The 16,058-nt window shown below is 34.8% G+C and overlaps 1 protein-coding gene across 1 annotated transcript in view; it reads right to left on the bottom strand.

Annotated features, from left to right (window-relative positions):
• The window catches only part of GBE1 (1,4-alpha-glucan branching enzyme 1), a gene marked incomplete at its 5' end in the record, with an annotated part of 158,412 nt that overhangs the window by 132,159 nt on the left and 10,195 nt on the right, over positions 1 to 16,058 (bottom strand). Inside the window, 2 exon segments of the mRNA XM_019631645.1 lie at positions 13,078 to 13,091; positions 13,251 to 13,514. Coding sequence (XP_019487190.1) covers positions 13,078 to 13,091; positions 13,251 to 13,514 — 278 coding nt within the window.

The raw sequence follows: 16,058 nt of genomic DNA, 5'->3' as shown, positions 1-16,058 counted from the left end.
CACCAAGTATTTTCTTTTTAATATATAGTAGGCTTATAGCCTCCAGAATAAAGCTCCTTATACAGAATAACTCAAAAATCATATTATAGCATTTTTAATGTAAGTACTGACAAATTGTTTTCCAAAAGGATTTTAGAAATTTTTACACCATGAAAAATGGTGGATATAAGTGATCCCTACTCCTAGAGAGGGGATGAATTAGTTGTCTTCAGAAGACTCTTACAACTCCACAGTCCATGAGTTCGAAATGATACCAATGAGGAGGATCATTTATCATGTTAATTTTTAGATATGACTATATTAGTCAGGGTTCTCCAGAAAAACAGAACCAATAGGATATATACAGATAGACAAATAGACATAAGAGGAAACTTATTATAGGAATTGGTTCATACAGTTATAGAGGCAGAGAAGTCCCACAATACTCCTGCAAGCTGGACAACCAGGAAAGCCGGTGGGATAACCCAGTCCAAGGATAGCCAATGCTGTACCTCTCAGTCCAAGGCCTGCCTAAGGACTGAGAACTACTAGTTTAAGTCCAAGAGTCTGAAGGCCCAAGAACAAGGAGTTCCCATGTCCAAGGGCAGGAAATGGTGAACTTCCCAGCTCAAGAAGACAGAGAGAAAGAATTCACTCCCTCCTTCATCTTCTTGCTGCATTTGAGTCCTCCATGGGTAGATCTTATTACTTACTCAACTGAAACAAATGCTAATCTCTTCTAGAAAAATCCTCACAGATCACACAGAAAAAATGTTTTTCTAGCTATCTGGACATCCCTTAGCTCAGTCAAGTAGACACCAAAAATTAATCATCATAATGAGAAGGAATATACTTTAAATAGCATTCAGCAGTTTCTTTTACCTTTTACATTGTCAGTCAACACCTGTTTGCTCTCTCTCCCGTTCACCTTGGCAATTTTGCTTCAGTTCTTCCCCAGAGCTCAGAAATTTCATTGATGATGTATATACTACACTGAATTTTCCTTTGACTAAAGAGCTTAGAGATGAGTTCAGGCCAAGACACACTTTACAACTGTAGAATGAGTTGCTGAGATAGGAAAATGATTTAGTTGAAAAGTTAAAACTAGAGCCAGAGATACTGGTATTCCATTATTGATTTTTACCTTTTAGTAAATCTACTCATCAGGCACTTTCTGGGACTGAAAAACTGCTATACACCCAGAGAGAAACACCTTACCTAATGTGCTCTTGTAAATCTCTGAACTATATATGCAATATTTTTCACAAGTTGGCCCTTTAAATTATATCAAAATAATGAAAATATATACAAAATTAGTATATTTATCATTTTGTCATATACNAGAAAAAACTTTTTAAAAAGTCTCTCTGGATAGCTGTTGCTATCTAAAAGTGAGAGAAAAAGTGTTGCTTGCCTCTGCATAAAAGGTTGACTTTTTTTTTAACTTGGTAATGCTTATGGCTGCTTTATTCATTTTGTCTTAATTGCCATTTTATTTAAATTATGTAATCTTTATGTATTTTTACCTTTAATTTCTTTTGCATATTACCTTGTTTACATAATTTTAGTTGTCAAAATGTTAGCCCAATTTAAAAATCATCTATTTTGAATTGCCCTTAATCAAGAAAAGGGCATCTATTATGCAGTTGATAACCATTTATTTTCTCTTAACCCTCTCTAATTAAATTTCTCAAAATTTCAGCTTTGTTTTAATTCATCCAATTTTTATGTTGTATTTTATCATTTATTACTATTATTTTTGCATTTGTTATCCTTTTTAATTTACTGCAGGACAGCATAAAGAGTACAGATAAATGGGGCTCATATAGAAGAAGAAACTAGGTCTTAAGCAAGGAATGTTATAACCCTGTTCATCTAAGATTAGCTCCGTATTGGCCCCTCAGTCCCTTAGAACTAACTCTGCTACTTTTACCAAAATTAATTCTTGCTGCTAAAGATCACTAAATTGGATACTTCTTGAATATCACCATGTCCCTACTCGTATAACCACGAATGGTTTTCTGGGTCCGTGGTCAGCTTTCCATGCCAGACTATTTCCACTAAGAGAGAATCTGCAACCTAAACCCTATGGTCTCTTCCTCTCTACTCACTGGTCATGGGCTATGACACATAATAATGCCTCTGTACAACACAGAAGGAAAGTAAGGGGCGCATTAGCTAGTTAAAGATGCTGTGCTTCTTCCACCGAAGACTGTTGAGAGAAATTTTATTTAAGAAATAGAAATTCTGAATGCTGCTCTTTGACTAATTCAGGCATTTAGGAAAGCTGTTTATTTGGGCTAATCTTTCTCCGTTTCAGAAATGCCCTCCTACCCTACATTTTCAATACCTTGTTCAATCTGCACGAGAAGGTCACTGAACAGGTTTGTGACATTTGCTTTTTCATTGGCATGTAGAACTGTCACTGTGAACAGTTTCAACTACATTCCTCAGTGACCCAGTGAGCAACAGAGGATGACGGTGAGTCAGAATATGTCTGTTAACTCCTGAAGAGGATTTCCTCTTCTCTTTGGCTTCTGGCAGTGTGCAGGCTGGGGAGATAAAGAACAGAAAATGGCCCTTTCCTGAGAATCTATAATTGGTCCAATGCTTTATCCATATAAATCATATGTAATTGTCTCATTGCACTTACAGTAGGGATTATCAGTCTCTAATTACAGATGACAAAACTGGAACAAGAGATATTAAGTGATTCACAAATAAGTGAAACATGAGGACACTGGTACAGATCTGTCTAACTCCCCACCCTCCAAAACACTGTTCAAGGCCAAAAGCTTTAAAGTGAGATTCTATTCTCAGACACAGCAAATACACCAATGATCAGAGCCCCTACATTCCCCTGGCTCCCAGGTTATTTTCTCATGTGTGTCACAGGAAGCTCATGGAACTTGTAGCAATGTGCCATTCACCAACCCTCTGAGCTCGCCTTTCCTACAGCCCTCTTGCTCACAAATGCTTTCTTTTAATTTATTAATTACCATCATGATGCAGTTCATTGTTCATACTGTTGATTGCTAATGGCCAATCCTACTTTGGAAAGAATTAGGATACTATACTATTTTAATGCAAATGTTAAAAATTTGTAAACATATAAATTGCTCCAAACAAAGCCTCACAGAGCTCAAATTTGGCACTCCGACTTGTCACTAACATAGAAATGTGATTCAAATCCCTTCACGGTTACATGAGGAATAAATGAGAAAATAAAAAGAGAAAAATGGTGTAAAAATATCAATAAAGATATAAGTGTGAGCAGAGAATGAAACACGCACATGAACAAGTGGAAAGGACAAGAAAATAATGGTAATATATAAAAGTTAGTATTGTTCTGAAGTATAAGTTCTTATGACAATTTCTGATTTTTTTCCAGGTATTATGAGGTCCCATGTTACGTGTCTGGCCTACAGGTCAAAATCTGTCTTCTCTTCTGCTAGAGCAACAGCAGTACTAAGCAGTACTAAGCAGTGCAAGTCTGTTTCCACATCTCTCCATCACCATCCAAGACACAATTCCTTGACCTTTGATACAGCATGTTCATTAAAAAATAATTTCAAAGATCTTTTGTTTTATAAATACTTGTAAGCCTTTGCTAATAGTTTATTTTATGAAAAGAGTGTCTCTTTTAAAGATGAAAGAGGGGACTATCTAGTTGAAGACAAATACATTTTTGCGAATAAAATATTTGCATGTTTATAGATAAAAGACCCACATTTGTTTCTCATTAATTTATAAATGCTTCCTAAGAAAGACCTCTTTGAAGGTTTATGATCTTATTAAAACAAGACAGAAAAAATGATTTTGATAAATTGGGGTGGCCTATATATTTCTACTGTGGCTTTTAAGAGACAAGAAGTTGAAAGTGGCCTGGTAACCTCTGAAGCGTTGTCACTGGAAGGGCTGGCTGAAGGAAAATACAACAGCTCTCGGAGGCTGCAAGGCGCACTGATGACACCTGTGATTGCAGGANAGCAGTTCGAGTCCCAGAGCCAGAGCTGAGCAGCCACTGAGCTGCCAACAGGTAGCAGGATGGCTCAGCTAAAAAAAAAAAAAGTAAACAAGTTATCTTTTTTAGAAAGTCACATGGTGATAAATGCAATGGAGAAAAATTAGGCAAGGACAGGAGATAAGGAATGGTGGAATATTAAAGGAGTTATTTTATGTCAGGTGGTCAAAGAAGTAAGTTTAATAATGTCTTTAAAGTCCTAATGCCTCCTAAATGAATGGCCCTTAATAAAGGTTATCTCTGTAATCATGATTATCCTCATCTCACAATTCCAGGTGAACCCAACTGGGCAGACAGCTAGTCAGCCTCATTTGCTATCCTTAACACAGTACCAAGGACAGAGATTCAGTCTTGGGAAACTTGGTTATTGTGCTGTTTTGATTCCTAGAGCAATGAGAAAATGTTAAGTGAAACTGACCCTGAGTTTTACTGACGCTTTCAGCAGACTGAATTTTGAAAGGCTCCATGGGCAAAGGTCTAAGCTTGGGGACATACTTTAACCTGAAAGGAGCAAATAAAATAAATCCTGAGGCTGATGGCTTCTCTTAAAAACGGTGAAAGAAAAAAAAAAAAAAAGACCAAAGTCTCAAGGTATAACCAAGTAGAGCTATCTCACCATCACAAAGTGTGGATAGGAAATTCAGGAGTTAGAGAAAAATATGCCTGATCACTAATCTAATGAATGGGGAAAATAACCCTCAAAAAATGATAATTTTTATGTTACTTGTAAATGTGTATGCTTCCCAAACCATGAGATACCTATATTTTCTGAAAATAATTGTCTCAGTATAACATGGGTTATTTATCTGCAGTGCAAGGCTAAGGAAATCATTGAGCTAGGAAACCAAGAAATAGCTCTTCATAACTTCAAAACTGCTAGTCCATACCGTAGAAAACAGACATACTTAAACGAGTTGTTTTGCTACACACAAATGAAAACAGAAAAATTGATTGTTTTAAGTATTTAGCTGCTTATAAGGTCATAAACAACACCCATATATTATTATAGGCATCACCAAGTTCCCAGACATAAATGAATAATTATCAAATAGGAACTTTCAGGCCATGGTGACAAGAATTTACCACTGTCTTAAGTTAAAGAAGCTGTTTTTGTAGCAAAGTATAACATTTTCAATTACGGTAAACTATCAAGTAGAACTATCCTACTTTAGAGTGAGTTTAGACTTGAGAAGGTGAATGCTATAGGTGAGTAAGACCTATAGATGCCAGATATTTCTGAGATATCCCCGTGTACCTTAATTTTAGATTTGTGGGGCATAAACGAGGCACATAATATCAGGAACAAAGTTTATACAAAGACTGTAAATCCTTCCTCCTGTGCTGTGCTGGGCATCAATAGAAACCTTTCTGCTAGGCTGGATAATCTCATAAACCCTGTGAGAGAAGTTATATTTCTACTGCTCAAACTCAAATCCAGACAGATTAGATTGATACAGCAACTTTCTTAACCTCTTTTACAAAAGAGAATTAGTCTGTCTGAATTTTGAATCTAACTCTACTTTCTATGAAATAGTAGATTTAACCATTTTCCCCAATCAAGCTGAAATTCAGTTCTGGTTTAAACAAAGGAGAAATATTAAAAACAAAAGAAAAAACACTATAAAAGAAGAAAACACTAAGGCTTTCTATGGAACCTTCAGCATTTATTAATAATTGTACTGTCAGATTCTAATATTCTTAATGAATAGGCAGTAGGTTATTGTTTGGTTTTAATTGTCTGATGCCCTTTGGAATAGTTAGCTGTTTACTAAATCTATGTCCAAACTTGCCTTTTAATCATCCATCATTTGTCTTTTATAAAGCAAATGCTTTATTTTAAATAAAGCACCACTTGATTTTTGTAAAGCAAATAGAACAGGTATCTGTCTGTCTAAAACAATGCTGTATTACTTTAGTTAAAAAAAATATTAAATGTCCTGGACTCTAGCCAAAAAATTCAAACATGTATTTTCTTTTCGGGATTTGTGCTACATTTAAACATATTGAAAATATCACCTCTCTAAAGACATGACATATAGTAGATGCTCAATATGCTTATTAAAATAAAACAAATCAATAAATGCATAAATGAATTGATCAGAAAAAAAAATTTTTCTTAAAAAAATCTTTGATGTTAACTGCAATTTAACTAAACAATGATCTAATTCAATGATCTGTAAACTTTTTTGATTCTGTGCCCTATCTGTAAAAACTTTTCAGCACAGTCCTCCATATATGTGCTTATTTATTAATTGTATATACTTACTACTTTAGTAGTACATTAAATACAGTAATACCTTGGTTTGCGAGCATAATTCGTTCCAGAAACAAACTACTCGTATTGCAAGACATCACTCATTTACATTAAGATGTATTAGAAATGTTTGCTCGTCTTGCGGAACACTCACAAACCATGTTACTCACAATCCAAGGTATTACCGTATACTGAAACTAATTTTAAAGAAACTAATTTTAAAATAAAGATAAAATAATCAAATCCTAGTTAAAGTTAAAATTACTTTGATGTGTGACTTTAATGTGTGATTTTAATGCTTGTCCTGGCTGTAATAACTCATTAAAATACATAGATATAAATGAAAGGAGAGGACCAATCAATGGCTGTGACTATCAAATTATAAAACTCTTTTTTTTCAACTCTGTCCATCATCTATCATCTTTCATGAAATTTAGCTTGTATATTTTCATTTTCCCTGAAGCTAGGTGATCTTGCCAAGTAACCATAAGATTATTCATTTATATTTATAATAACATTTATATTTATAACCAATAGGCGCAGGACAAACTAAAACTGGAATAACTTTACAAGTTTGGCAAAAACTGCTCCAAGATTCATGTGTATGCAAATAAAATAATATTATGACTGAAATCATTTATGGCAATAAAAATCACAATGATGGAAACTCTTTCTTGATATTTTCCCCCAAATGCTTTCTTCAAGCTGAACTTTCTTTGAAAGTAGTTACTTCAAATAATTGTTAAAATGTCTGAAGGGAGTGATTTTTTTATCCCCAAACTTCTGATAAGTATATGCTCAGAAGTTTCCTAAGCATATATATCTATTAAGGCATCCTAGGATATATGAATCTACAACTTTTCCAAATAATACCAAAATGTTCTCAAAAGTAGATACATACATTTCCCCTTTCTATGGTATTTTCTGTGTTATTGTGGTCATTTTACTCCAGTCAAAAGAACAATTATTTTACCTGATAGCATGTGGCTTTTTGTTTTTGTTTCTAAGAAAACACAAAGTAACATATGCCTTTAAAGTTCTTATAATTTTTAAATTATTTTTTTCTGTTACAGTTGACAGTCAATATTATTTTATATTAGTTTTAGGTGTACAGCATAGTGGTTAGACATTTATATAATTTGTGCAGTGATCCCCCCAATTAGTCTACTACACATCTGACATTATACATAACTGTTGCAACATTGACTATATTTTCTATGCTGTACTTTATTTGCATCCCCCTGACTATTTTGACACTACAAATAATAATTTTGTATTCATGTCCTGGATGCTTAGCTTTTACATACCTTGATCATGAGGGTGTCATATACTCATTAGCTAATATATATATATTCTTAATATATATATATATATATTCTTTTAGAGTTTTTTTTTTTAATTGGGGATTTGGGGGATGGGAACAGCGCTGGAGAATTGGGGGAAGGGGAACAGACAAATTGCTGTCCTTTTGTTTTTCAGTCTAGTTGTGGAGGGCGTTGCTTCACTGGCCCAAGTTGGCACCATCATTGTGCTCTTCCCGGGTGAGGCAGATCAGTCACCAGCTTCTGGACGGCCACTCACTGCGGCTGCTGGCCGCTCACGCTGGCTGCTGGCTACACACGGTAGCCCATGGCAACCCACTGCAGCAGGGGCTGCAGCCTACGCTATCGCCTGTGACTCAGCGGAGCTCAGCTCCAAGTTGAGCTGTTGTTCAGAATCTTAGCTGTAGAGGGCAGTGTCACTGGCCCGCATATGTGGGATCCGAACCGGGCCCTCTGGCATCTCAAGCCAGCTCTTAACCAATGCGCCACTCGGCCGGCCCTCATTAGCTAATATATTAATGCACAATAATCCTTACATTAACATTCACCATTCAGAAATGATTTAGTCATGATGTAACATCATATATAAAAATGCTAAGGGCTGGCCCAGTGGCTCAGTTGGTTAAGAGCTTGCCCAAGAGTGCAAACTCTGACCAACAGGGTCACCAGTTCAATTCCCACATGGGCCAGTGATGCTGGGTCCTGAGCTGAGCTGCCGCTGAGCTGCGAACAGGCGGCAGGATGGCTGAGCTGGTGAGAGCATGTGCTCCTAACAACAAGGCTGCCTGTTCGAGATGGTGGGCTATGCCCACCCACAACTAAAGACTGAACTCAACACCTTGAGCTGAGCTGCTGCCCGGATGGCTCAGGGGATAAAACGTGTGCTCTTAACAACAAGGCTGCCGGGTTCGACTCCTGCATGGGATGGTGGCTATGCCCACCCACAACTAATTGAACACAGCACCTTGAGCTGAGCAGCACGGTGGACTTGGAGCTGAGCTTGCTGTGCCCTCCACAACTGAGATTGAATGACAACAACTTGGCTGTTCCCCTTCCCCAATTCCCCAACACTGTCCCCCTCCCCCAATTCTCCAATAAAATCTTTAAAAATAAATAAATAAATGCTAAAATTTTGTTTAAAATATTCATGAGGGTTTATTCCAAGAATGCAAGAATGGCTTAACATTCAAAACCAATAAAAGTATTCACTACATTAAAAACTAAAACAAGAAACACCACATAATAAGCTTAAGATCAAACACATATTCACCCTGAGCGTGGAAGGCCCCCAAGAATTTCCTTCTACATTCTAACTTGTTGAAAAAGTTTAGCATGATTAACAAGCCCCAACTACTATAGTATCTGTACTAAGGGTATTTTATTCAACATGGTTATGACACTAAAAAAGCAAACTTTTGTTTCTGAAAGGAACTCTAATAGCTCAGGATAAGAGTAGAGCATCTTCCTGCCTAATCGTTTTCACATTACAAACGCATGCTAATTGTATATGATTATACTACTGTGGTATCCAAATGTAAAGTTCAGGGAAAAAAATGAGCACAAGCTCTATGTCCTTTGAGATTCAATATCTTATCTTTGAAAGAAATATTCAATACAGAAAAGGTACTTATTTAAAGCTGTAGTAATAATTAACGCAAAATAATTAAGCTCAACAAACCTGTAGTTGTCTTGTTGTTTATCAAATGCATTTACACAGTGCCAGATGCATATGCAAAACAGAATTTAAAAATGAGACTTCTAAATTATATCCATTATTTCTTCCTCTAGAAAGTTCTAAAACTTACAGGTTACAGATTTGTCAGAAAGTTCTCTTTATCAACTAAAGAAAGGACAACCCAATCTCGGGTATGAACTGTCATTAGTAATTTAGCAGAGCTAGAAGCAGTTCAGCTGAGTAGACAGAAAATTAAAACATGGGCAGCTCCTGATTGAAAATGTATTCATAGCAGGTAATGATACAGCACAGTCAGGATCCCTGCTATTACTCAGGGTGAGAGACTTAATTCTGATAACTCTGATGATGGCACTTGAATCAGAGATTATAAATGGTGACAGTTGGTGACATACAGATAGGATGAAATGAGCATCAGCAACATATCTCTACAGAAGATAATTGTACAGAAGATCAATTTTTTTTTCCAAACAGGAAATACAATAATTTCAAAACATTATTACAAGTTTACAAGGAGGCTTAATTTTAAGCCTTAGGTAAACCATGTACCATTTTCACATATACTTTTCAATGGAATGTAATATTAATCAACATATCGAAGGTAAGGGGAGGAGAATAACTTATATTTTAAGATATGAAATATGAATTGTAGTTTCTGAATTCATCTGGATAAAGAACAAACACAAAATTATAGGCAGAGTAGTTATTCTGTGGAGATGGTCATAGTGAAAGCTTGGGTTTTCCTGTTGTAAATGCATATAAGGGATATTCATTAATTCACTTACATACAGTATGTGTTATTCATATTTATAAAGAATGATTTTTATGTTGGATTTTGTATGCCTTTTTATATTTTCTAATTATCAACAATGGTATTACTAATTTTTAAAAGAAAAGTGTGTTTTTTCAAAATTTCCTATTTCAGACATAACTCTAAACCACAGAAATACAGGTGAGGAAAACAGTATTTTCACAGAGACAGGTACTCAATGCATCTCCTTAGAATTTGTAAAGTGGTATATTCAGTGTGTGTCATCAAAACTTATTAGAAGTAGGGATTTTAAAACATAACCCTAAAATTCTTTAACGTGCCTTCCATTTAGAGGAGGGGCCCATGTCCCCACCCCTCGAATCTGTAACTTGTTGTATAGTTTATAGCAAAAATGATGCTGTGTCCATTTCCAGGTCCAGATCATAAGAAATGGCAGCCTGTGCATTCAGTCTTTTGGAATTTCACCCTTGTGAGATAGCCGGGTAACTTGTGGAGTGGGCTACAGGGGAGGAACTGATGCCCTCTTAACCCACAGCCATAGCTAAATTCCTAGCTGACAGCCAGCACCAACTGTCAGTCATGTGAGTGAATGAATCATCTTGAAAGTGGATGTTCCGCCCCCTAATGGAGCCACTCCAGCTGACAAAACATGGAAAAGAGAGCTATCCTGGCTGAGCTGTGGCCAAATTGTGGAAACAAACAACTGCTATTGTCTGAAATCAATAAACTTGGAGCTGGTTTATTAAGCAGCAATAGATAACCAAAAGAGCAGAATAGGACTTGAATCATGAATGCTAATTATGAAATGGCTTTAGCATTGCACTACAGCAATGTTATATCACATATGCTATAACTAATCAAAATAGAAGGAAGAAAATGTAAGAGTAAAAGTCTGATAAATATCATCAGGCTAACATACATTTTGTCAATCAAGTTTTTAATAAATTTCTCATAGTATTGAGAAAATATTTCAAAAAGCACTAGAAACCTTTGCATTTTATATATAAAAACTATTTGTATATAAGAACTATTTGTTTAAATTTGGTGATATACATTAACTTTGTAGGATTTTATCTACGTTTAGTATTTAATAATGTCATAACCAATAGTACAAACCTACACAGAAAATGCTAATTCTTTAAAAATTTGAAAATTTAGATATTGCCAAATAGAAAACCTACGAAAATAGCAATATATTTTAAATGGAGCTATATTTACAGAGGACTAAGCCTATATGACATAACGAAGCCAAAAAATTACTCATGGTAAAAATGACATGCTAAAACAATATTACATATAATTTACCAAAAGTAAGCACCCAAGAAAGACTAATATTTACTTGAATAACAAAAGAAACTATGGATTAAATAAAAATGTTAAATATGTCTTAACTTCTGTAGTAGAAATATTTTTAAACAATTATGTATGATTCCTTTTCTTTAGAAAACTGAAAACTGACTCTGGGTGGTGAGCACACAATGGGATATACAGATGCTGCATTATAGAATTGCACACTTGAAATCTACGTAATTTTACTAACCATTGTCACCCCAATAAATTTAATTTTAAAAAATCAGTAACTTTAAATAGACTTCAAGAGCTAACAGTACAAAAAAATACATTATAATAAAATAAAGAATAACCTGATAACAAAAAAATCTAGCCACTTAATGTATTTCTTTTTAAGACACAGTTCTATAAAAGAATTGTTTTATAATGAACAAATTTAACCATTTAATGTATTTCTTAACATTTAACAGTTCTACAGGACAAAGTTAACTCTTATTCTCCCAACTATAAACCAGAGAGTTTGATTAATTTTATTTCCTGTACACAATCAACTTTTACAAGACTTACTCAATAATGTAATTAGCAGGGTTATAACACAGAATTGGCACAGGCTCAGTCCTTTTTACTTGTTATAAACCCATAATATAAAAAGCAATGTTCAAAAATGTGAGAAAAATACAAAATACCTTTACAGAGGGAATTGTAGTAGGCTGCAAACTCTGCCTCCCTCTTAAAATGAAAAGCCTGAGAACTAGAATGATTAATTGACTTGTACCAGAGTGAAGCCAGGCCTGGAACCTTGCCACCCGCTTCGCCTCTTGTGTCTTTTCTCATACATTATGCTCCTTCATCTGGCATAAGTGATTCCTATATTGCTACGAAATACACAATCGTGTATGATATAAAGAAAAGAATAAAGCAAAACAATTTCCTCCACTTAAAATTCATCCAATTTCTACTGAAAAATTAGAATTCTTCATTTTATCAAAGTATTTGCTGAAGTATTTTTCTGCACTGCTCATTTTCCAGGTATGTGCATGTTTATGTAATATACAACATTCAAAAAAATTCATTAAATTCTTTCCAAAATATTTATTATAAAAATGAGTTATTTATTACTTGGCACTCTGCTCCTTTTAATATGCCTGATAACATTTTCATTATATTTTCACTTATGATAAATAATGGACACAGGTTGAGAGTATTTTGGGTTTCTAAAAAAATGTTTGTCATATCATGTTATTTAGATTTAATCACCTAAATACCTTTCTATATAGATGGCAAAAGAAGTCAGAGATGTGTTTAATCTTAACAAATTGGCTCAACACTAAACCTTAGCTTACTGTTAGATGACTATAAAAATAGTACTTACCATGTATAATTAGAGTTGCTGTTCAGGATAAATAAAACATGTAGCTAACATATCTAAAACACTTGGCACCATACCTCACATATTACATTGCATACTAATAAATGTTAGTTCTTATAATTACAATCATTTAAACGCAATAAAAAACATGGTAATATTATCAAGATAGCAAAACATGAGATATAGATTTTAAAAATAGCCTACTTAAAACAATGTGTATTTCTCTATTAAAAGGATATTTGCTATGGTTAATTCAAACTGATAAAGTGGTCTTTTAGAAAGTAATGCTTCACATTAACCCTTTTAAATGGCAATATAATCGATATATTTTAAATGGCAAAAGATTTGTAACACCGAAATTTAATGCAACTTACCACGAACAGATGTGCTATACAAAACAAAGTATGTTCTATAAGTATGTTAAAAATTCTTCATAAAATTATAAAAAAATCAAATTAAGAAATTAAATTTCAGTGAGAGGGTACACAGACAATGAATTTAGTGAAATTAATATTAAGGAAAACATTTCTATATTAGATGTACCTACCTGGAGTAGGCAAACAATCGACTATCCCAAAGATCATGATTCCCTCGAGGTCCAGAATGAAAATAACAGGAATCGGTCCCATCAAACATATTCAATCCATCTTCTGAATTTTTTGAAGCATGGCTGTGAACCACATCTAAGAGGACTATAATCCCCATTGAGTGAGCTGTGTCGACCAGTTCTTTTAGTTCTTCAGGAGTTCCGTAACGGCTGAAGGTAAAGAACACAGCAAAACCAAGGTTACATCATATTGAAAGCAAGCAGCTAATCATTTACTGTGTATCAATTGTTTTAGCCGTACAGTACTAGATACTTTAAATATGCAAATGCAGTATAATTCTTAGATACAAGTCAAAGTAGCTTAATATTTGTTATTAAGCAAATTTAAAAGTATTCAATAAAAAATTTCAAAGCAAGATATTACAAGTAGATTTATATACCAATGAAAATTCACATTTTGAGCAGGCAGATTGTAAAACTGCTTCTCTATTCTAGTGTCTGATTTCCATCTCCAAGTCTAACTTGTCCTGGGAACATGGTCCTTCTTGTTCACATACCTGGCCATCCCTTTGAATGTGTATAGTTGAGGTTAGGGGGTTCTTAGAGTATTTCTTTGAATGTCCTTGGTGCCTTGATAGAGGCCATCCCTCCTGCCTTTACTTATTCCTAAACTAAGATGTGCTCAGGTACCACTGGGCCAAGAGAAAATGCCACATATGTCACCACCGAAGCAGAAAAGATACATAACTCATAGGTACATGTGTTTGTGTTAAAAGCAGTTTTCGGGNCCCCCCTTTTCCCCTTCAGTGGCGACCACTGTGCTCCACGGTAGGTCAGAGATGACCAGGGAGTTTTCAAGCTTATAATTCTGAAGAACTGGATTGTGAACGCTGACAAGTTCCCAATTTAGCCTGCTGAGATCATGAAAGTGGTCTGCTTTCCCTCCTTTAACGTACACTTTCATTCAAGAAGCATAGACTTAATCTAGTGACCTTATTTGGAAATCTGATTTAAATTTAAATAATTGATTTTAAGATTCTGACTAGACATGCATTGAAGCTTTTTTTTTTAAAAAAAGTAACCTTTACAATACATTTGAGGGAGACTAAACGAGGTTATAAAAATTGTCACTAAAGAGTGATTTTTTTTCCCTGTTATGTTGTATACAAATTATTTAGGAGTTTAGAAGAGAAAAACATAACCAAATCTTAAAGGCTAGACGTATTTTGACAAAATTGCACTCGTGAGGTGTGCAAACAGCAGTATGTATGTATTACTATACTAGGCAATGGCTAACAAACCTCTGACTAAATTACAATATGATATAGTCAGAACCCATGTGGTCTATCTATTACATTCAGTTCAGAATTCCATGTTTAAGAGAGAGAGAGGCAGGTTCAAGTTTGCTAATAAATAAGAATTTAAAGCCATGTAATGCAATAGGAAAAACAATTGGGGGAAAATGGAAAGACACATTCTGAAAAGAAAAAGAGCCCCAGAGTATAATACTCAAAGGCATACTATAGGGAAAAAGTGATTGGATCTGTTTTGTGAGCTTCTATGGGTTACATATTGGTAGGCAGATTTTTTAACCCAATATAAAAAAAAAATTTCTAATGAAGAGACCTGTCCATGTATGGAATGGACTACCTCATGAGAGGAGTTTCACACTACTGAAGACATTGAAGGGCGGGCAGAATGAGGAATGCTGAAGAAAACACTAAAGATTCAACTATGATATTCAGTCCTCGTCAAAATCTTGAGTCTAAGAATTTTCTAGTATGAGAATTTTCTATAATNCCCCCCAATTTCCCAGTAAAAATCTTTAAAAAAAAAAGCAGTTTTCGAGTCTACATAAAAGAGAAAACAAAAATAACTGCCAAGAGGAGGTCCCTTCTTAATCTATGTAAAATCTTGATATTATAGTCTTCATTAGCATCATCTTTGTCCTTTAAATAAATAATCATCCCTGTGATTGTTTGCTGTCTCTCTTTCTCACTAGACCACATGCTCCTTGAGGGTAGGGCTATGACTCCCTGGCATGGTATAGTACAGCAGTTAGTATATAGTAGGTCTCCTAACAGCCAACTTCAAAGGGCAAAAAGAGCTATAGTTTAAAAATGCAAATGAAGTCATGCAATCTTCGACCTAAAATCATATTTGAGATCCCACTGTCTTATGATAAATACCAGTGTCCTTATCATGACCTGCTGAACTACTTAATCTGGCTCCTTTCAATAACTTCAGACTTCTCCTATGAGACGCTATTCGTTCTTTTCCTTATTCTAGCCACCTAGCCTTTTTTCCTACTCACTGATCAATGAATGAACAGCCCTAAAGTATCATTCATTCATTCATTCATTCATTCATTCATCCATCCATTTGTTTAACAAATACTTGTTAAGCTTTACATACCATATGTCATGAAATCTGCTATGCTGTGAGGATTCAGCAGTGAAAAAAAAAATGTATCACTGCCTTTACGGAATTTACACTCTAGTTGGGAGACAACAAATAAATAAGATATGTGGAATGTCGGATAGCAATAAATTCTCTAAAAAAAAAAAAATGAAGGAAAGCCCCTGGTAGGAAGGGCAGGTTTAAATAGTTATTTTAAATAAGTTCACCAGTGAAAGTTTCATGAGGCAATATTTGTGTGAAGACCTGAAAGATATAGGGAGTAAGACATGTGAATATCTAAGGGGAAAAGTGCTCAGAGAGAATGAGCACTAGGGGCAGAAATGAGCTAGGAGCATTTGAAGAATAGCAAATAGGCTAGTATGTCTGGAATGAAATGATCAAGAAAGA

The sequence above is a fragment of the Hipposideros armiger genome, unplaced genomic scaffold (genome assembly GCF_001890085.2).
Source record: "Hipposideros armiger isolate ML-2016 unplaced genomic scaffold, ASM189008v1 scaffold_1029, whole genome shotgun sequence".
NCBI classification, from domain to species: Eukaryota; Metazoa; Chordata; class Mammalia; order Chiroptera; family Hipposideridae; genus Hipposideros; species Hipposideros armiger.
This window is presented reverse-complemented; position numbering and strand designations above follow the sequence as displayed.